The 21,132-nt window shown below is 40.7% G+C and overlaps 1 protein-coding gene across 1 annotated transcript in view; it reads left to right on the top strand.

The window, feature by feature from the left end:
- Window positions 1-21,132, top strand: part of RIT2 (Ras like without CAAX 2) — a 178,911-nt gene that overhangs the window by 77,134 nt on the left and 80,645 nt on the right. Inside the window, exon 4 of the mRNA XM_057398574.1 lies at window positions 17,086-17,277. Within this exon, the coding sequence (XP_057254557.1) occupies window positions 17,086-17,277 (192 nt within the window). The remainder of the gene's footprint in view (window positions 1-17,085; window positions 17,278-21,132) is intronic.

Below are 21,132 nucleotides of genomic sequence, written 5' to 3'. Positions count from 1 at the left end.
GTTTCTAGGTCTGCATTTATCTTTCTGACAAACAGGTGCAATAAGATGTTGCAGGGAGCAGACATTTAGGATGGACTTTGGAGTTTATTGAGTATAGTGACACTGGTTTCCTGCCCCTCACCACCATTCTGCTTAGTAAAGTCAATGTTAGTGGTTCCATACTGCAAATGGAGGAAAACTTTCTGGTGTTGTCTGTTCTTTTTCCATAAATCCTTCTTCTTTTTTTTTTTTCTTTTAATCTTGAAATGCTTTCTTTTTTACTGTTCTTGAATGAATAACTTCCAAAAATAAATATACAGTGATACTGCTGAATGATTTATGATGTTTTGAAATCAAATGAGAACATTTAAAAGAAGAAAATACCTTATTATGAATTCTGATAATATAGCAAAATCCTTTTTAATTCTTTCCAAATCTTTCCTGGCAGTATTTCTTGGTTTATGTTTTTGAGTTTAGTTTTGATTATTTTTTTTTCTTTTTTTCTGACTGGTACACACTGTATGGAAAACACCTACATAAACATATGCTGTATGATAAAACTGCATTCAGGTCCTCCAGAAGACTCTGATTATGTAAATTTGCCTTTTCTTCTAACATTACAAACTGTATTGTGTACTTCTTCTTTCCAGTACTGAATGGCACTTAAGCCCTTTGAAGTTACTTCCAGCAGACATTAGATATGTTCTAAGTGTGTCCTGATTTCTTTATATATATGCAATTGTCCTAGATAATCTCACCCGGAATTCCATTCTACTTGTTACCAAGCAGCTGCACACAGACCAGAGACCGGTGGGCAGAAAAGTGTTTTCTACCTGTATCCATTTTCACAAAATGCACATCAAAAAGGTATTTTCAGGACTAAAAACCTGTCTTGTGTGCTAAGAAAACAATCCTGTGCAAAAGCATCTCCTGCTGCCATTTGACCTGACAGTAACAAATAACCAAGAGAAGGGTCTTTTGCAGAGCAGGGCGTTAATGCTTCCCAGAAAAAATGGGTTGTCCCAAAGAACCATCATTTTCAAAACTTACTTGCTTTTTATGCTATTCTGTAGCTGCTGGATATTCTACCAATAAATCGAATGGGGGTGGCTGCAGGCAAAAACAAGACTGCAAAAAGTTACACGGGCTTATCTGAATCACCCAAATCTTTGAATTACAAAACTGCATGAGATTTTTGTCTTGGAGATGCTTTCTAATGTTATTTTCATTCCACACTAGCAAGAGGGTATGGAAAAGCCTCAAAGCATAAGATATCTTTCACAGCTGAAGTTCCATAGTTCTCCCCCAAGAAGTGGCATCTCCCTCCATCAGAAAAGCCCAAAACAGAACAGAAAAAGTAAGCATCAGTAAATTTTACTTGCATTCATTGTCACCACTTCTTTATAATCTGAGGAATATTAGTGCATTTATCCAGATTTTTAAAAGAGGAAATAAAAAGCAAAGTAGAAATTCAAGAAAATAATTAGCAAAACTATGGAAAGTTTTCTGTTTTCCTTTTCAAACTGAATATATTTCAGGCATATACTTTTCTGACTTCCATCGGAGAAAGACTGCATAGCTTACATAGATGTAACTGACTAACACTGTGAAGCAAGCTGAAGAAGTCACACTCCACTAGCTTTCAGAATTGTAGATGAGTTGTGTCCTTGTGTTGGACAGTCTTGGCATATCTCAGAAGCTACTCACCATCTTTCAGGATCTGTTGATCTAACCTATATACCTTATGACCTAAGTTTTGGAGCTCTCTCTGTCCTCACAGCTTTTTTTGCTAAAGAAATGACAACTTTTCCCATTTTATGGGCAGACACAAAGGCTGAGGATCTGACAATGGGTGTCATTTACCCCACCAGAAGTCAATTAGCTTCAGTCAAACTATTCTTGATTTTCTTGAAAGCCTAGACAATGCAATAATGCATCTGGATGAAATCTTCATTGTATGCTAAAGGTACGAAGTGATGATCAGCTCCTTAAAAAGTTAGACATCTGTTTGAAATGTTAGAGAAGAATTGGTCGCAGCGATTATCCCTTAGTATGGGATAGCTGCATTGTTTGTAAAGGTACCTCAGAGACATTCTGTGCGCTGCTCACTGTGAAAGTAACAGAAGTTCCTGCTCTTTCTGTTCCCACATGTCCTCAGGAGGTCACTAGGACCAGTGTTGCAGGACTATATATAGATGCCACTCCAGTGACTATCACTGTGTACATAATGTTACCTAGCCATATCATTTACTCCAGAAACATTTCTGCAAATGCAAAGAAAACAGAACGGTGGGATACCCTTAATGCTGAAACTCATAGGGACATGACAACAGTCTTTTTATGTCATTGATTTTAATATTCTAAGAAATACAAAATCAGTGCAACTATAACATAGCTATTTTGCATTCGTATTGGTAATGATTTATGCAGTCCCCAAGGAGCATATCCCTCAGATAAACACTGAGCTAAATTTCAGTGGCAGAAATGAGGGCGCAATTGATTAAATACTACAAAAGTATAAAATAGCTACGCTGCAGATTGTTTGCTTCTCCCTTGTCTCCCCCTTTTTCAGATTCTTAGCTCAAATTATATCTCTGGTGATGAGTAGGGCACAGGGGAGAGGAGAGAAGTACCTACGTTATGTAATTTTTAAGATAAGCATGCTTGTTATGGAAGCCATCATGAAAGAATATGCAAGCTAGAATTTCATTTGCAGCCATTTATCAGAGCAATGAGGTGGCTGACTCCACAGCCTCACAGCTTCACTTCTGCAAGGCTGCACAAGCCTCACTGGGGAAGATGGCAACTCTGCCATGTCTGTGTAAGCTGACAAGAGTTTGTCTGAATCCCTGTTGAGCCCTCGCTTGCAGCTGCAGTCATTACCTCTTCACTAGTAGGTCATTGTCTTTATTTTTTTACACTGCTGTTTACTAAAATGTAATTACCAAACTACTAATTCTTTCCCTTTACCATTTATGATGCATTTGTGATAAAAGATGAAAATTGGCTTTATTCTTTCTTGCATGTCGGGGGGGGGGGGGGGGAAGTATTATGTGGCGCACTGTAAACCAAATGCAGTTGGCGGGTTTAGAAGTAGTTAACAGTGAAGACTGCTTCAGTGCCTGCATTTAGGAGAAAATTACGAAGGTGTTTATGCCTAAGAGAGAAACCATTAGCATTAACATGAAAAAAAAAAGTTCTCCGAATTAGGAAGTGTAGCACAGAGGCATTTTGTACTGGCGTTTTGGGGAATTGATACGGTGATTTCATCCATATTGTGGGGTGAACGAAAAGTAGATATCATCTCCCAGAGGATGGACTGTATATTTTCATTACTGCATATGACAGACCATCTTCGGAAGAGCAAGATTAATAAAGTTAACAAAAGCACAGTTGCAGCAAACTGGCAAACACATTATCACCTGAAGGCAGAAGGGCAATTAGAGTGGGAACTTTTGGAACATCACTGCAGAGAAGCTACTCCTGCAGGGAGCATTGAAGTGCCAGTGCAGGTTATTTGGTAATTCCCAAGTGAGAAAGAAGGGTCACTATGTGATGTTATTCTTTGAAGTCCTGAGTTATTTTGCTGGAAGTTGTTCTCATTTGTCTTTTTTCCCTTATTTATTTATCTTTACTTTTTTTTTTTTCCTACCAGAGTGATGTGGTTAAGTCTTACTTCAAAAGCCAGCAATGATGCAAAGTATCATGTGAATAACAGAATAGCAACCGCATACAAAATGTTCTGCAGTCAGCAAACGGGGCAGTGCAAGTGATCCATCAGTGTTCAGGGTGTGAAGGAACACCTACACCTACCTTTCATGAGAATTAATCCTGCACTGTCTGTGACTGTGAGCAATACCAGATACGATGGAAAGACATATCATTGCTGAAACAAGAAGGGGAACCTTAATCTTTAAGCCCACATGTGGGAAATTACATGAGTTCACAGATGATTAAAACAGATTGTGTCACATGGTGATTTAAATAAGTCAGTAATCTAACCTCACAAAGCAGTGATTTTCAGAAAGGGTGAAAATTTAGACGTACCAGTTTGAAGTCTCAGACTCATCTGAATGAAGATGAGACTAATGTCTTCATGAATTAACCTGATATAATAACTCAGATTAAGAAATGAAAGTGTTTATTTTTCATTAATTCATTCTCTATATTGAGGATTTCAGAGTTTCACAAAGTATCTCCAGTAATCAGAGATTTAAAGATGTTTTAACTGGTGTGAAAGAATCCTTTTTTTCCATGCACATACATTAGTCTTCAGAAAGAATCCTGAACTGTGGTCTAGTGATATACCAGACCCTGTCTGGGACTGCAGACCTGTTTCTGGAGGAAACAGGTTGATGTTGAAGAACATAAGTGTAGGACAGGGAAATTATCTTGGAAAGTTTTCAGCCAAAATTTTGTGAAAATTATGGATATAAGACTGTGCTTGCGTTTCCTGTCCAGTGTGAGTCTTACCATGCTTCTTAAATTGCCAGCCATCCATTTACTTGACTCACTCATCTTGGACCATCTTCTTGCCCATAGGCAAGGTCTTGTAGCACTCCCTGACATTCACTCAACCCAGGTGAGCTTATCTCTTCCATTTCCAGAGTGTATGCTGACCCTGGAAAATAGCAGTTAAGAAGTAATGCTGCTGTTTGTCACAGAAGTGTAAATCATACCTGTGTCTCCTGGAAAAGATACCTGTTGTGAATATTTTCCTTCTTCCTGCATGTTTCTCTTTCCAGGTAAATGAATTAGCTTAAACAGGGGGAGGAGTGAACAGTCAAATAGGCACTGATTTCAGTAGGGTTGATATGGTTGCCTGGTTGTCTTCTGCTTTATGGATTAAGCTCTGTATCTGTCTCAGCTTTTTTTACTTGCACATTCCCAGAGTTAAGAAAAGGCTATTGATTTTGTACAATGAGGAGTTCATAATATTGCCTTCGAAAGCTGTCAGATTAAGTTCAGAAAGACATTAATCTGCTAGGAACATGGAATGCATCCTTTATGTTATCTTTATACCATTCCCATCATCACTGATGTGTATTTTGTCCCCCAGTTCAAAGAAGGAAAGGGATATTGCTTTTATAACAGAAGCAAGGATTTCTTCCTGTAATTATAAGGCGTGAGACACTGGCTCATCATTAATCAAGGCACTCATTATAATAATAATCCACTTCCACTGCAGGTTTACAGACTAATTCTCATTTATATTAATCCCATTTTGAACTGCTCCTGGATCATTATTAGAGCAGGCAAAAGGGGTCGTGAGACAGGGGTTTGATGTACATAACCAGAACAGTGTAGAGACTTGGTGCAGAGAAGAATCAATCCCTTTCCTCCGGTATTTAAGCCAGAGCTCCTGCATTTTCTCTGATCTGTGTCTGAGCTGATATGCAGCTCTCTTCCTTCCTCCCAGTGATGTGGCAGATGGTTTAGGCTGGCACAGGTGGCTGAGTACCACCTGCTGCAGCTTTTTCCGTATCTTTTGCTGTATAACTCCTTTGGTTGTTGCTGTTTGCAAAGGAAGACTAGAGACAAGGAAAGAAGCAAAAAGAGCATGAAAGTGATGCTGATATTGTTCAGTGCTTTCTTGTTTTCTGTTGTGTCATTGCTGGGAACCTCTAGCTGGTGCCTGCTGCAGTGCTGTGAGCAGTTTTGGAACTTTGACTTCTGTGATGGAAAAAGTATGTCTGTTTATTATCTCCTACTGTAACTTAACCCATGCTGAGGGATAGATTACATTTCCTACTGCTGAGTGCTGTGAAGTGAAAAACACTATTGGTTTTAGGCACTAGATGTTGCATCCTCTTGACCTTCTGAACTCCACTGGAAATAAAACAGCCTTGTAGAAAATAAATTAAAGCTTAAAATGAAGAAGAGGACAAGCCTTATCATCCAAATGCAGGAAGGATATGAGTGGGCGGGGGCTGTGGTTGATATTTTGGACTTCAGAGGCTGGGACTGGTATTTAGTATCTGTTGAGGTAGTGAGAGAGGTACACTCAGAGAAGCATTTCTCTGAGGATGGGTTGAATTACTCTCTAGAGTCAATCATGTCTCTCTCCTGACTGTAGAGCGTCTTGAAGAATAATGTAGAGTAGGTGACTATGTTTTTAGTGGGAAAACTGAGATTAAATGAGTCACATGCCTTGCTTCTAGATTACAGTATTATGGTGGTTATGTAATATCCAGACAACTTCCTATCTGCATGCTTTCTCATTTGAAATGTAACTGCTGCAAATTTCTTGCTGCTTGCATTGTGAATAAGCTTTTAAAAGCTGCTTGCTTCTACACACACATACACTACCCCAAAGATAAAAAAAATAGTGAAAAATCAAATAATTACCACAGCACTTCTCAACAGTCTACTTTCTTAGGGAAATCTATTTCAGGTAGTAAAAGAAAAGCAAGTGCACTTTATGACAAGCAGTGCCAGATGAATGATACGTAATCTCAGTGGAGTCAACTCTGGTGTTTATGTGTGTAAGAGAATTTGTTAACAGAGAGATATTGGAGGGTTGCACTTTGGCTTTAAAAATAATCTGTTGCTAAAAAATAATCTTTGACCATATTGGAAAAAGCTTTCTTAGGACAGAAGAAATTCTCAACTTTTTTACTGACAACCAAAATTTTTAATTTTATTTTTAAGTGAACAATGCATTTTCATGTCTTTTATGTAGTGTAGTCTTCGCTTGCGATTCTCTCATTCACTATTTGAAAGATTCCTCCTGCCCCTCCTTTTTGTTCATTTTACCCTTGTGTGTTCGTTGTCATAGATAATCAATAACCTGCCCGTTTCCAAGAACATATACTACACACACCCCGAGTGTTCACTAGAAATGTAAAAAACGCTTTCATAATAAGAATGACCCCTGCGGTAATCAGGGAGACAGCTTTCATTAAGAACATCTGTTAGCAGGTTCCCTGTTTTAAAGTCAAGCAGAAGACAAGAAGGTATAGAAAATGGCATTTTAAAACTGTGAGGCTGGTCTCCCTGGGGAGACTCTGAACTCCTCCAGAGATACAAGCCAAGATCATAAAAAAGAAGAGACATCAAAATGTGTGGGGTGTGTGTGTAGTTTGAAAACATGACACCTTTGTTTCTGAGGTGCTGCATCTTTAAATTTCTAAGTACTACACATCTGAGGAGTGTGGAGGAGGACCACACTTCTGAGCGTTGCACTGTGTTTACTCCTCAAACACATCACCACACAATAAAAAAGATATGGTGACCTGCTGCTCATTGCCTGTGTAATTTTTTGTTGTTAGTTCTTCTTCCTCCTTTTCCCCCTCCCTTCTTTTTTGGAGGATGCCACAGCTGTCTATTAGCAGTGTGTAACACAGGAAAAATGGCTTCAGATTTGAGTTTTGCTGATGTAAAATGGTGATGTGGAAGAGGTTGCTTGTTAACAATTTCTATTCTGAGTTGGGTAATAAAAGCTTTTCTAGCCCAGCACTCTTTCACCAGCATTCTTCAGGAGAAAATACTTAGGAAACAGTGAAGAACCATGCTTGGCTTCAGTGAAATCTGTGATACGCTTTCCTAGGATCTTTCAGTCAGCAAGGTACAGTTGTCCTGAGCTGAACATTAGATCCAGAATGTTATGTCTGATGGCAGCCCATAAATTAATCCTTCATAAAGATCTAAGTATCTAAGCGTGGTTTGACTTTGCTGTTCAATGCTTTTGTTTTGTGTTCTGGAAACATTAAGTTACTGATCTTATTTGGAAACGATTCTAATCTCCAACAGCAACAGAAAAGAAGACATGCACGTTCTATTTATATTAAAAAAAAAATTAAAACTAATGAAAAATATTGATCTTTATGGAAGCTTTCTTTTACTCATTATGAAAAGCAGGATAAAAGAGAATGAATGAAGATGAAAGCAGGAAAACAGAGGTTAAATATTTTCTTCTTTGGTAAGTTGCTCTCCTGAAAGCTAATAGAAAAGCTAGCAACATATACAGTATGATGAAATTTGGGACCAGTCTCCCAGGGATCAGTATGGAAGTATTTCTTGGGCATGAGTGGATTGGACTGTGAAAGTCAAAGTGCTGCGTGAGTTGAAACTTCTGAGAGATATAAAAGACAAGGAGAGGTTTCTGCAGGCACACTGGTAACTAACTGAAGGCAAGGAAAAATGTAGGACTGCTGGTGAGTGGCATAATGATGAGGAACATGGAAAGGACTAACACTCTTAGGACTTTATCCCAGCCTTTACAGAGAAGTTGTGTTTAGTAGAGGGGGATCAGCAAGGGACAAGTAAGTTAAACTGGGTGTAAACAAGTTAACTAAACTATGGGAGTAAGCTTGGGTCAATTGCTGAGCTGAGTAGCTCGAGAGAGGACGCCTTCAGCACTGGAGCGAGGGAAGCTCAGCGTCCAGGAGCCTCAACTCAGAGCGGCGAGAGCCACCGAGGGAGCCTCAAGTCCTCGACAGGACCTGCCCAGGAGCCGGCAGCTCAGCTGAGGCGAGCAGGGACTCACAGGGGGCGGAGCCGGGAGGAGCGGCACCAGCCCTGAGGGGGCAAAAACCTGCCCCAGGGAGCGCGAGGGATCGGGGGAGGGCAAACAGGGCGGGTCGAGGCAGTTTGCGCGGGCAGCTCCAGCGGGCTGGTGAGCACTGTCGTATGAGCAGGGCCCGGTCCGGGAGCTCTGCTCTGGCTGCCCCGGTGGTGGCAGCGTAGGCACCCAGACAGAGCCGATGAGAGGGGAGGCTGCAGTGCAGAGCTCGGGGTGCAGAGAGTGCTTGCACTGGTCTGGTGAGGGGAGGGGGCACAATGGGCAGGGCTGCACTCGGTGCTCCCTGGTGGAGGTGCTCCTGCAGCAGGGGCTGAGCTGCGGGACGCTGTCAATAGGCTGCAAGATGTCAGGGAAGCTGAGGGGAAGCAGGACTGCTTGCTCCAGGCCCAAACTGTGCAGCGGCCTCATGTGTCCCCTGTAGCTCACGGAGGAAAGAAGGAGGCCGTTAACCCAGGAAGCTTTGAAATAGTAACAAAAAAAAAAACACACACACAAAAAAAAAAAAAAGAGGCAGAGGACAATTAAAAGCAAGGGGTTTCCTCCTAAATCTGTTGTTCCCACCCAGAATCGCTTTGCTGTCGTGAAGGGTGCTAATGAGGAAACATGCTTGCACCATGAACAACCGGCTGATGCACTGGTAAAGAAGATCACTACTGGTGCTGCCAGGAAAAAGCAGCGGGTCGTAGTAGTAAGGGACATTACTTTGAAAGGCACAGAGGCACCCATCTTTCACCCTGAGCTAGTCTCAAGGTAGGTGTGTTGCCTACCAGGGTCTCGGATCGGGGATGCTGCAGAGAGGCTGCGTGGTCTAGTAAGTCCCACTCACTGTTACCCACTTCTGGTGATACATGTGGGTGCTAGTAATATAGATAGCAGTAGTCTGGAGAACATAAAGAAGGACTAGAGAGCCCTGGGAGATGTTGTTTGGGTCTCTGGAGCTCAGATAGTCTTTTAGTCAATTCTCCAGGATAAAGGGGAGGACCTTAGAAAGGCTGGAGGATTGGTCAGGTTAATAAATGGTTAGAACACTGGTGCCATAATCAGGGGTTTGGTTATCTAGAACATGGGACTCAATTTAGTAGGCCGTGTCTACTGGGGGTTGCTGGAGCTGGTCTGACAAAGACGGGGAAGAGCAGTTCTGGTAGGAGGCTTGCCAAGCTGGTCAAGGATGCTTTAAACTAGATGTGTTGGGGGAGGGCAGCATCATTCCATCCCAACACACCCAGTCAGTTGCCAGCACCTATTATAAATGCTTGGAGCAATGCAGATATATTCCAGCTGCTCCAGCCAATGAGCCGGCTTCATTTGGAGCTCGGCTCAGATGCCTCTATACAAACACCCATAGAATGGGGAACAAACAAGAGGAATTAGAGATGCGTGGACATCTACGAAAGTATGATATAATAGGCATCACAGAAACATGGTGGAATGGCTCCTATGACTGCAGTGTTAAAATGGAAGATTACAGGCTCTTTAGAAAAGACAGGCCTGGCAGACAGGGAGGGGGACTTGCTATTTATGTTAGGGATAGGCTGGAGAGAATGGAACTCTGTCTGGGGACAGGTGAGCAGTCAACAGCGTTTGTGTGTCAGGCTTATAGGGAGAGCAGCTATGGGGGACATTATTGTGGGGATCTGTTTCAGACTGCCTGATCAAGAGGACTTTGTGGATGAAGCACTCTATAGATAGATAGGAGCAGCCTAACGCTCGCAGGCCCTTGTCATGGGGGACTTCAACCACCTGGATATCTGTTGAAGGGATGGTACAGACTGGCACAAGAAATCCAGGAGGTTCCTCGATTCCATGGAAGACAACTTCCTTCTGCAAGTAATAAAGGAGCCAAGAAGGAGACGTACCATGCTTGACCTCATGCTCAGCAACAGGGAAGGGCTCATTTGAAATGTGGTGCTCCAGGGCAGCCTTGGTTGCAGTGATCATGAGATGGTCAAATTTGAGATCCTCAGGACAGTGAGAAGAGCGTGCAGCAAGGTCACTGCCCTAGACTTCAAGAGAGCAGACTTTGGCCTCTTCAGGAACCTCCTTAGTAAGGTTCCATGGGACAAAGCCCTAGAGGGCAGGGGGGCCCAAGACTGTGATATTCAAGGATCACCTACTACAAGCTCAGGAGTGTTGCATCCCACCTAGAAGAGAGTGCAGCAGGAGGGCCAGGAGACCTCCTTGGATGGATAAGGAGCTGCTGAGGAAAATTCAAAGGAAAAAGAGGCTTATAAAACGTGGAAGCAAGGGCAGGAGGCCTGGGAAGAATAGAGGGATGTTATCCGAGAAGCTAGGGACCAGGTTAGGAAAGATAAGGCCCACTTAGAAATAAACTTCTCTAGGGATGTGAAAGGTAACAGGAAAGGATTCTATAGGTACATTGCAAATAAAAGACAGACTAGGGACAACATGGGCCCCCTCCAGATGCTGTCAGGAGAACTGGCTACCGTGGATTTGGAGAAGGCTGAAATTCTTAATGAATTCTTTGTCTCAGTCTTCCCTGGCAAATGCTCTGACCACACCACCCAACTCTTGGAAGGCAGATGCAGGGACTGTGAGAATGAAGACCTTGGGGCCACTGTAGGAGAGGATCTGGTTTGAGACCATCTTAAGAACCTGAACGTACACAACTCCATTGCACCTGATGAAATACATCCTTGAGTCCTGAAGGAGCTGGCAAATGAAGTTGCTAAGCCACTGTCCATCATATTTGAAAAACCATGGCAGTCAGGTGAAGTTCACAATGACTGGAAAAGGGAAAATATAACCCCCATTTTCAAGAAGGGAAAAATGGATGACCCAGAGAATTACAGACCAGTCAGTCTCACCTCTGTGCCTGGCAAAATCTTGGAGTAGATACTCCTGGAAGGCATGCTAAGGCACATGAAAAACAACAAGGTGGTTGGTGACAGCCAGCATGGCTTCACTAAGGGGAAATCCTGTCTGACCAATTTGGTGGCCTTCTATGATGGGGCTATGGAACTGATGGACAGGGGTAGAGCAGTTGATGTCATCTACCTGGACTTGTGTAAAGCATTCGATGCTGTCCCGCATGACATCTTGGTCTCTAAATTGAAGAGACATCAATTTGATAGGTGGACCACTCAGTGGATAAAGAACTGGCTGGATGGCCGCACAGAAAGAGTTGTCAATGGCTCAGTGTCTGGCTGGAGACCAATAACGAGTGGTGTCCCTCAGGGACCAGTGTTGGAACTGGTCTTGTTCAACGTCTTTGTTGGTGACATGGACAGTGGGATTGAGTGCACCCTCAGCAAGTTTGCCGATGACACCAAGCTATGTGGTGCAGTTGATACGCTGGAAGGAAGGAATGCCATCCAGAGGGACCTTGACATGCTTGTGAAGTTTAACCATGCCAAGTGCAAGGACCTTCACCTGGGTGGGAGCAATCCCAGGCACAGCTACAGGTATGACAGAGAAGAGATTCAGAGCAGCCCTGCGGAGAAGGACTTGGGGGTGTTGGTTGAGGAGAAACTTAACATGAGCCAGCTTCAGTGTGTGCTCGCAGCCCAGAAAGCCAACCATATCCTGGGCTGCATCAAAAGGAGCGTGACCAGCAGGCTGAAGTAGGTGATCCTGCCCCTTTGCTCTTGTGAGACCTCACTTGGAGCATTGTGTACAGTTCTGGTGTCCTCAACATAAAAAGGACATGGAACTGTTGGAACAAGTGCAGAGGAGGGCCACGAGGATGATCAGGGGGCTGGAGCACCTTTCATATGAAGACAGGCTGAGAAAGTTGATGCATCCTTGACGGTGTTCAAGGCAAGGTTGGACAGGTCCTTGGGTGGCATGCTTTAGTGTGAGGTGTCCCTGCACATGACAAGGGGGTTGGAACTGGATGATCTTAAGTTCCTTTTCAACCCTAACTCTTCTGTGATTCTGTAAGTTTGATACAACAGGATGTGATGCATTTTAGCATGTTGAGGGAGCTGCTTTATGTCATTGTAAGGCCATTCTGTCACTGAGAAATCATGGCAGATTCCTGATAACTACTAAAAGGCAAATGTGGCATCTGTTTAGGAGCAACTGGTATTGAGTGATTTTCTTGCTAACTTTCTTCAACAACAGGTAGACATATATAAGCACATGAGGATTAGTATTAGGTTTTTTGCTGCACTCATTTATAATGGAAAAAGAAAATGAAAAAGTTATTCTGAATTTTTTCAACTTTTAGAAAAGTTTTATTTTGTTTCTATCTAGACTTGATGCTTATTGTCAAGTATAACATGTCTCCCAAGATGAATGGTGATTTTCTTTCGGAAGATTTCTTACCACAGTTTTCAGTTAAAGTCTTAGTCATAATACACAAGAGAGTATTAGAGACTGATGTCAAGCTGCAAAGTGCTATAAGCATGACAAATCTTCACTTTAAGTCTCAGGATTGATTTCCTTTTGAGGAGGTGTGATCTCCTTCTGTCTCTTCCCCTTGGCACTTGCTGACTTGGGAACATTTCATATTTTCCCCTTACTGAGTAGCAAATGGCATCAAGTACTATTCATGAATAATTTTTAAAAAAGCCACTTTTACAGCAGGAAACAATTAGTGTGCCAGCTGCACAGATGTACTGTTGCGTATTTTATAAGAGAACCAACCCGAGTATAAAAAAAAACACAAGTTTGTGAAACTTTTGGGCCTATCTTCGTATACCTCTGAACATATAACAAGGGAAAGTGTAGAGTCCTGCATCTGGGCAGGAACAACCCCAGGTTCCAGTATAGGTTGGGGAACGACCTGTTAGAGAGCAGTGTAGGGGAGAGGGACCTGGGGGTCCTAGTGGACGACAGGATGACCATGAGCCAACACTGTGCCCTTGTGGCTAAGAAGGCCAGTGGCATCCTGGGGTGTATTAGAAGGGCGGTGGTTAGTAGGTCGAGAGAGGTCCTCCTTCCCCTCTACTCTGCCCTGGTGAGACCACATCTGGAATATTGTGTCCAGTTCTGGGCCCCTCAGTTCAAGAAGGACAGGGAGCTGCTGGAGAGAGTCCAGCGCAGGGCAATGAAGATGATTAAGGGAGTGGAGCATCTCCCTTATGAGGAAAGACTGAGGGAGCTGGGTCTCTATAGTTTGGAGAAGAGGAGACTGAGGGGTGACCTTATAAGTGTCTATAAATATATAAAGGGGGAGTGTCACGAGGATGGAGCCAGGCTCTACTCGGTGGCAAACAATGATAGGACAAGGGGTAATGGGTACAAACTGGAACACAAGAGGTTCCACTTAAACTTGAGAAGAAACTTCTTCTCAGTGAGAGTGACGGAACACTGGAACAGGCTGCCCAGGGAGGTTGTGGAGTCTCCTTCCCTGGAGACATTCAAAACCCGCCTGGACACATTCCTGTGTAACATTATCTAGGTGTTCCTGCTCCGGCAGGGGGATTGGACTAGATGATCTTTCGAGGTCCCTTCCAATCTCTAGCATACTGTGATACTGTGAACATCAAAAAAACCCAGGTCAACTTGGATTTTTGTTCTGCTTGCTGTAGAGATACATGGAAGACTGTGAAATTGGAGTAAGACTCAAAAAAAGAACAAAGAATTTAATTACATGTTAGTCCTTCATCATCTATACGTAACACCCATACATTATTGGAAGGGGTATAGTATGTTTATTGAAAACTTTGTCTTAGTGTATATTATTATTATATTGGGTTTCTTGGTAAACAGAGAAGTAAACACATTTTTGTTGAAATCCAAGAAGAGGCTTTTTCATGTTTGACCTTGGAGTCCTTGACTCTGTAATGAGCAATTATGCCAAGGGGAAAAAGCTGAAAAGTGAAAGTCAACATCAGAAAAATAAGATTGGAAATGACTAACTGAGTTAACAACAGAAAACCAAGTGGATGTGCCCAGTCTAGTTTACACAGAATAATTAATGCCTCTGAAGGTGGATCACTGCAAACTTGACACAAGGTGTTTTGGCTGTTTAGTCCAATATATCAGCAGCAATAACACATCATAATAAAATATTGCAGAATTAAATTCATTCATATCCTTAAAGTCATGTCTATGCCCAGGCATGAACCACAATGCATAGGTAAATGACTCAGCCTCAAGAATGGCAGTGCCTAAAAGCTGAATACTTCATCCCTTTGGAATGATTCAATGTAAAATTAGAAACCCAGAGTATCCTGGCAGTCAAGAAAAGCCATTAAGCATTCCAGGGGACTGGTCCTGGGGGTCCCCACATTGAAGACTGTCACTTACTGTGAGTAACTTAAACGGGGCTATGTGACCTAATTCCTTCTTAGTTTGCCATAAATGGCTGTAAGAGAATGTTCTGAGCACTTCCTGGAGGTGAACCAACTTACTTAAGCAGAGCTCATTCTTTGTAAAAGTCTGTGTAGAATAATCATACAGTGTTACAATACCTGATTTATGAGATCTCTAACCCAGGAAGACAGGTTGTCTGGGCTGGGTTTTAAGTTCCATACCAAAACATCTACTTTTGGAGTTTGAATAGGAGCTAGCAGGTTCGTTCAGTTGTGTAAATATTCAGCTGGCTCTAGAACAGATAAAAAAGTAGGTAATTAGGGACCTAAGGGAATAACTGTTTTTCATGAACATACGCAATCTGTAGTCCATTAATTGCATTGACTAGCTTACTATTATCTGTAATGGGGGCTTAGATAGTGACCTGCAGCTGCAGAGGCAGCTAAATTCAGTTTAGTTCTGCATAAGGTTTACATTTTCTGCTCAGTCTGAAGGGATGAAGGCCTTGTTCAGCTCCTACTACAAAAGAGGCTACTCCACTAATCATGGTAGTTCTAGGTGAATGATGCAAAGAGAAGAAAAGCAGGGGCACAGAGGATGAGGGGCTTGGAAAGATTGTTGTTCTGTCAGGAAAGCCTGGGATCTGAGGGTCAGTAAGGGAGAGGGATTGTGTCTGTGTGTTTAGTTATTAACACTCCCTGCTCACAACTTGGAGACCTTGGTATTGCACTGGTTATTAATCCAGTGACTCTCTTACACAGATTGCAGGCAAAGACCTGGGAGCAGAGACAGAACTCCCCTCACTGTCTTGCCCAAACCAGGGGAGTGTAGAATCCCTTTTGTTTGACATCTTCTGTGTTTCTCCCTACCACTGCCCTACTTCTTACACATCCAGTTGAGATGGGCTGGGATAGAATATAGCTTGATCCACTCTGTGCTGCAGTTTGGTAGTTAATAAACTCCTGGGACGCCAGTGGTGATAGTTTAGAGATTACGAAATTCTAAGTAAGTCTCATAGTAGAATCCTACCCTTAAATTGCCTATTAGTCTGCTATTTTGGAGCTTAGTCTATGAACTTTTTCCTGTAGTAGGTGAAATATTTTGAGTGATATATAAGAAAGCCCTTGGGTAAAAGATACATCATGAATAAATGATAATGGTCAACATGAAAATCTATTCACAGGAAGTATTATCAATCAATATGAGTGACTACTGAGAGAGATTTAAGGCTGAGACTTTTAAAGAGCATAAGCAATCCATTTCCCTTGAATTTTCAGCAAGATCTGAGGATATATATATATAGTCTAATCTGTTTTAAAATCCTAGCCTAAATTCTCAGCAGACTAAAAAATAGAAGACTTGATATTGCATCCTGCTGCTATTAGAAATGGTCCCATGTTGATATGTGTATTCCTTACTTTATCAGACCTTCCTGAATCTTAATATCTCTGGAGAACTGACTCTGTTTGGAGGATTCTGATCCTGACCGACTGTTGCCATGGTATTGGGTTATTCTGGGCTGTGATCAAGAAGAGCAAACAAACTTGAAAAAGAAACTGACTTTAAAGCATATTCTCACGCCACAGTACCTGAGACTAGTTTTTTAAAACTAAATATTTTTTTTTTAATACAGTGTGGCAGTTGTTAAATACTTCTAAAAAAAACTCATACCTATGACCAGAAGTGTTACTGCTTCAATACATGTATACATAAACAGAGAAAAATGCAGGAGGAGAAGATCGAGCCAATTCTCTCACTATTTGAAATTGTCCATTTTCATTTAATAGTGTTATCACACACTGAAGTGAAACCCCTGATTTCTCTCAGAACATTTGAAAGAGCAGAACTTTTTGCAGATTATATTCCTGTTTTACTAGGCATATTCCAAAGCTGGTGGGAGACAATAAATGTCTTTTTGATATTACTGAGCTTTTGAATTGAGTGCATAATAAGGATTTGTACCTGTCTTCAATCTCTAGATCACAATAAAGCTCTTCTCTTACACCTGTTAGCATTCATTCAATGGCAAGTATGTACCAAAAGTGCTACAGAAGGTTTTAGAAATATGTGAGACAGTATTTTCTGTATGCAGGTACTGGCATAGTAATTCACATTCTTCAAGGACAAAGTTCCCTTGATGAGAAAAGGAGAGAAAAGGGTCCTAAGAGACATCCTGGTGGTGTATTATCCATGATGATGACCCCAGAAGGATGTACAAGGTTCAGCAAGCAGTATTTAAAACAGTAAAACAAACAATGTGAAATTATGTGGGGAATGAGGGAAGTTCTCAGCAAGTTTGTTATTTCCAAATGGGTAATTTTGTCTGCTGAAATACTGGGTATCTTCTTCCTATTCTACAGGCAGAATTCACAGCCATGAGGGACCAGTACATGCGAGGTGGAGAAGGCTTCATTATCTGCTATTCCATCACAGACCGCCAATCCTTTCAAGAAGCTGCTGAGTTTAAGGAACTCATTTATCGTGTCCGGCACACCTATGACATCCCCTTGGTGCTGGTGGGAAACAAAATAGATCTTGAAGAATTCAGGCAGGTAAGCAACTTCGCTGTTGCTTTTGGCTTGGTTTTCCTTGGCTACCTCAGAGATTTCTGTAGCATATGTTGTATAGTACAACTGAGAATTATTACTGCAAGATGAGGTTTAATTAAGAGCAACACACTAGGATTGGTAATAAATTAAGAACTTATCAGTACTTTTCAATTATATGTTATGGATGTTAAAGTAGATTTCATAGCGTTCAGATGTTCTTTTTTTTTACTTTGAAAAGAATCCTGTTATTTTTGTTGGAAGTAATATGTATGTTCAAAATGGAAAAAGATTCAGTCAGGATCTTTGTGGCAAAAAAAAATAATTGTTTTCTTTGGAAATTACTAGTTTTATTTAAAGCTTTTTCAAACTCAGACTGAAAAGAATTCTAGCTAAAACAGAATTCTCTTTGGAATTATCTTTGCGTGAAAAAAAGTCAGGATTTTCAGATAAGATAGAAAAACATGAGCCTTGAATTCACTTTGATTTGTATACAAGATTTGAGCTACTACCACCCATACAGCAGTAGATTTCTTTCACCATGAGAGCACTGACTGTGGCTCTCTCACAGTCTTTAGCAATCTTTACTCTTTTCGTTTTGCTTCCTCTCTGCTTCTTCCTTGCTGTTTGTACTTACGTGTATGTGTGTGCAAAGGAATGACTTGGAGAGACACCATCTTTGAATGGGTTGGTTTGTGAGCCAGCACTGAATGGAAAATATCCTTAAACTTTATAAAGGTGAAAGACCCGATTTTCCTATATGGATCCTTTAAGAGGCTCTTTATACACACTATGATTCCTTTCAAATGACTGACTTCTGTGCAGACATATGTAATAATTAAAGCAAATGATGTTTTTCAGTTCATTAGCATCTGTGCTCACATGATTCTGTCGACTCTTTTCCACTTATTCTGTCACTCTTCTCACCATTTCTTTGTCTTCTTTCTTCTACCTGAAGAAAATCCATTGCAATGATAAGACTGAAATTAGCCCAGAAGATATGATGACATACATTTAAAACATCACATCTATTTCCAGATCATTGACTTTCTCACTAAATCACTGTGACAAAACCATAATGGTAACAATCCAGCTGCAGTTTAACATGCAGCTTGAGCCTTCAAACAACACCGTGTGTATCGTGCAGTACAGTCTGTGCAGTTTCTGGGATACTTGTATACCAGAGAGGGAGGAATGTGGATTCAGTTGTTCTGCTGAGAGAACAGGACATTTCACCTAATCCCAACAGAAACAGGATATGATTACCTGCAGTTACCTATAGATGAGTTTTCCAGGAATTTTCTATTCAGTAAGTGACATTTGGCACTACCTCTTTCTGATTTTATGTTTTATCAGGCTTTTCTATTTTAATCACTGTCAGTGCATATGAAAATATATGCCTGATTTAAATATTTTACATGCTCCTTGATGATCTTATCTGGTCTCCCAAGCAGGATAATTAGTGTGCACCAGTGTGTGAATGGGATACCACAAGCAGTACTCAAGATCAAAGGGCATGGTGAGGCTCTGGAAATGATACTAGAAATTATGTCTTTGAGATGTCACAGACACACGAAAAAATGTTAAACAAGGTTGTCACTGAAGATTCTGCCTTGAATGTGTATCAAGGCAGTTCCAAATTATGATCCTATCGTTTTTTAGAAGCTTTCCATGAGCCAGGATTTAGGTCTTCAGAATTTTTTCCTCCATTAACCCTTTACAACTGTCAACAGGTGTAGCAATGTCAGAAGGGCTTTCTCAAACATTCTTCAATCCAGACACTGAGATACACAAATGTACCCAATTTAAACAACTGAGAAAGAATAGGTGTCAGAATGCAATTATCTAGATTGGAATTTGGCCACGGCAGCAGGGCTAATATTTTTGCTCTGTTTAACAACATTTTTCCCCTATGAAATTCATTAAAGCTACTGTAATGTTATTCATGGTATTTAGAAACATAACATTTAGTTCAACATTCCCGAGCATCATTTCCATTTAATGACAATTCTGCAACAATCAGACAGGCTATAGTAGCTCAGTCAGACAAAGCTGTTGTTTGAAATGTGGTCCCCTACACAATACAATTAATGATGTATGTGGCTTGCCTCAAATTTATCAAGAGGACTACAAAAATAAAACTAATCTGCAATTAAAATTTTGTGCTAGGAGACACATTACTTAAAAACAAAACCAACAATCTTATTATTTTTTAAATAATGGTTATATTTTCTGATGGCTTCAGTAAAATTATTGTTGTCTTTAAATATTCCTCTCATTTTTAATGTCTTAAGAAATGGGTTTGTCTGCTGTCCTTAAAGCAAATTTTAATTACATTCATCAGCCTAAAGAATAAAACACTTTCCATTTTCTCTGAAACAATGTGCGGAAACAACTGTGTAAAAACTGAACGGAAAAAAGTACAATAACTCATTATCTGAATGTGCATATCCACTCTGGTGACAAGGCTTCCTATATCCTCCATTCCCTTCTACCCATTTTTACTGCAGCTGTGCCCAATCCTTTCTGGCATTGTTCTGTTTTGTGTTCAAAGATTTACTGTGAAAGTGAGTGGGCATGAATGGTTTACACATTCATCTGTGTCCACTCCTTGATTTTTAGCCATTGGCCTAAAGAAATGTTCAAGTATTACATGGATTTTATCACATAACTGTTTGATGTGAAAAACAGATCCCTATATGTTTGATTAGATACCTTTTTAATTTCAGTATTTTTGAACATTAAAGTCATTAGATTAATAAAGCTATCATGCCATTTTAATGTAATTTTCAATGTAATTAAAGTTTCAGAAACTTCTAGAACCAGATGGCATGAAGTACAGTAGATACTTTTACTTCAGGTAAGCTTTGCAACTTTACCCCAGATGAACATCTGGTTCTTACTGAAGTTTAAAATCTGTATAAAAGATAAATATCTGATTAAAACATATTAATCTTTAAAAAATACAATAAAAAACTAATTCTAATTGAGCTTGTATCATGCTAAATGCAGCTTTAAATTAAGGTATTTCATACTAAAGGCATGTGGCACTGCTGAAGTCTTGTTTGAAAAAAATATCCATAAGACTTTGCCTATTGATCATTGCAATATATTGTATTCAGCGATTCAGAGGTGAACTGGCTATGTAAGTTCCTTTGAACAATGTGCTGAGTTGGAAAGAATAGACTTTCTAGCAGGTTTTTTCAAACTTTTAATTCACATGTGAGAACCCCACTGGAAATTCTACCTATCTAGCATGAGGCAGTTTTTCCTATACACTTTTGTTTGACCCCAGAGGAATAAGCTACAGGCTTGGTTGAGTCCATGGATAACATGTTGATGTCCATTGAGTCCAAGGTTATGAGGTCAGCTCACGCTTCATTCAACTTTTGGCCTCTCTGGGAAGCCTGTCATCAAAGTTGTTGGTTTTCCAGTACAGTTTTGGTCCTGAAAAGAATTATGCAGTTGTTTACCCTTCCACACATGAGTTGTCTTATTAGCTTCAAGCAGAAATCTGAATATGAGCAAGGCTTTTGAAAACATTTCCTTGCTTTTCTCTATCTATAGAGCCTTCCTCCTTCAGTAGGAAATGCAAAATCAATATGAAATTTGTGTTTAACATAGGATAGTATCTTACTTGGAGTGCAAATTAATGACAGGGGCTTCATTATATTTGCTTTCTGAAGTCTTATTATGCCATAAGATAATTCTCAAACCAAGATTACAGTGGTTTAATGCTTTTTCATGATCTGAACCAGCTGCCCACTTAACATTCTCACTTTGATGAGATTTTTCAGTTTTTTTTTTCTCTGGAATTCATTCAAGATGAGCTGATTGGTTATCAGATATTGTGACCATCAA

Source organism: Pezoporus wallicus, unplaced genomic scaffold (assembly GCF_028554395.1).
Source record: "Pezoporus wallicus isolate ANWC-B61680 ecotype Strahan unplaced genomic scaffold, APGP_CSIRO_Pwel_v1 contig_8473, whole genome shotgun sequence".
Lineage (NCBI taxonomy): Eukaryota > Metazoa > Chordata > Aves > Psittaciformes > Psittacidae > Pezoporus > Pezoporus wallicus.
This window is presented reverse-complemented; position numbering and strand designations above follow the sequence as displayed.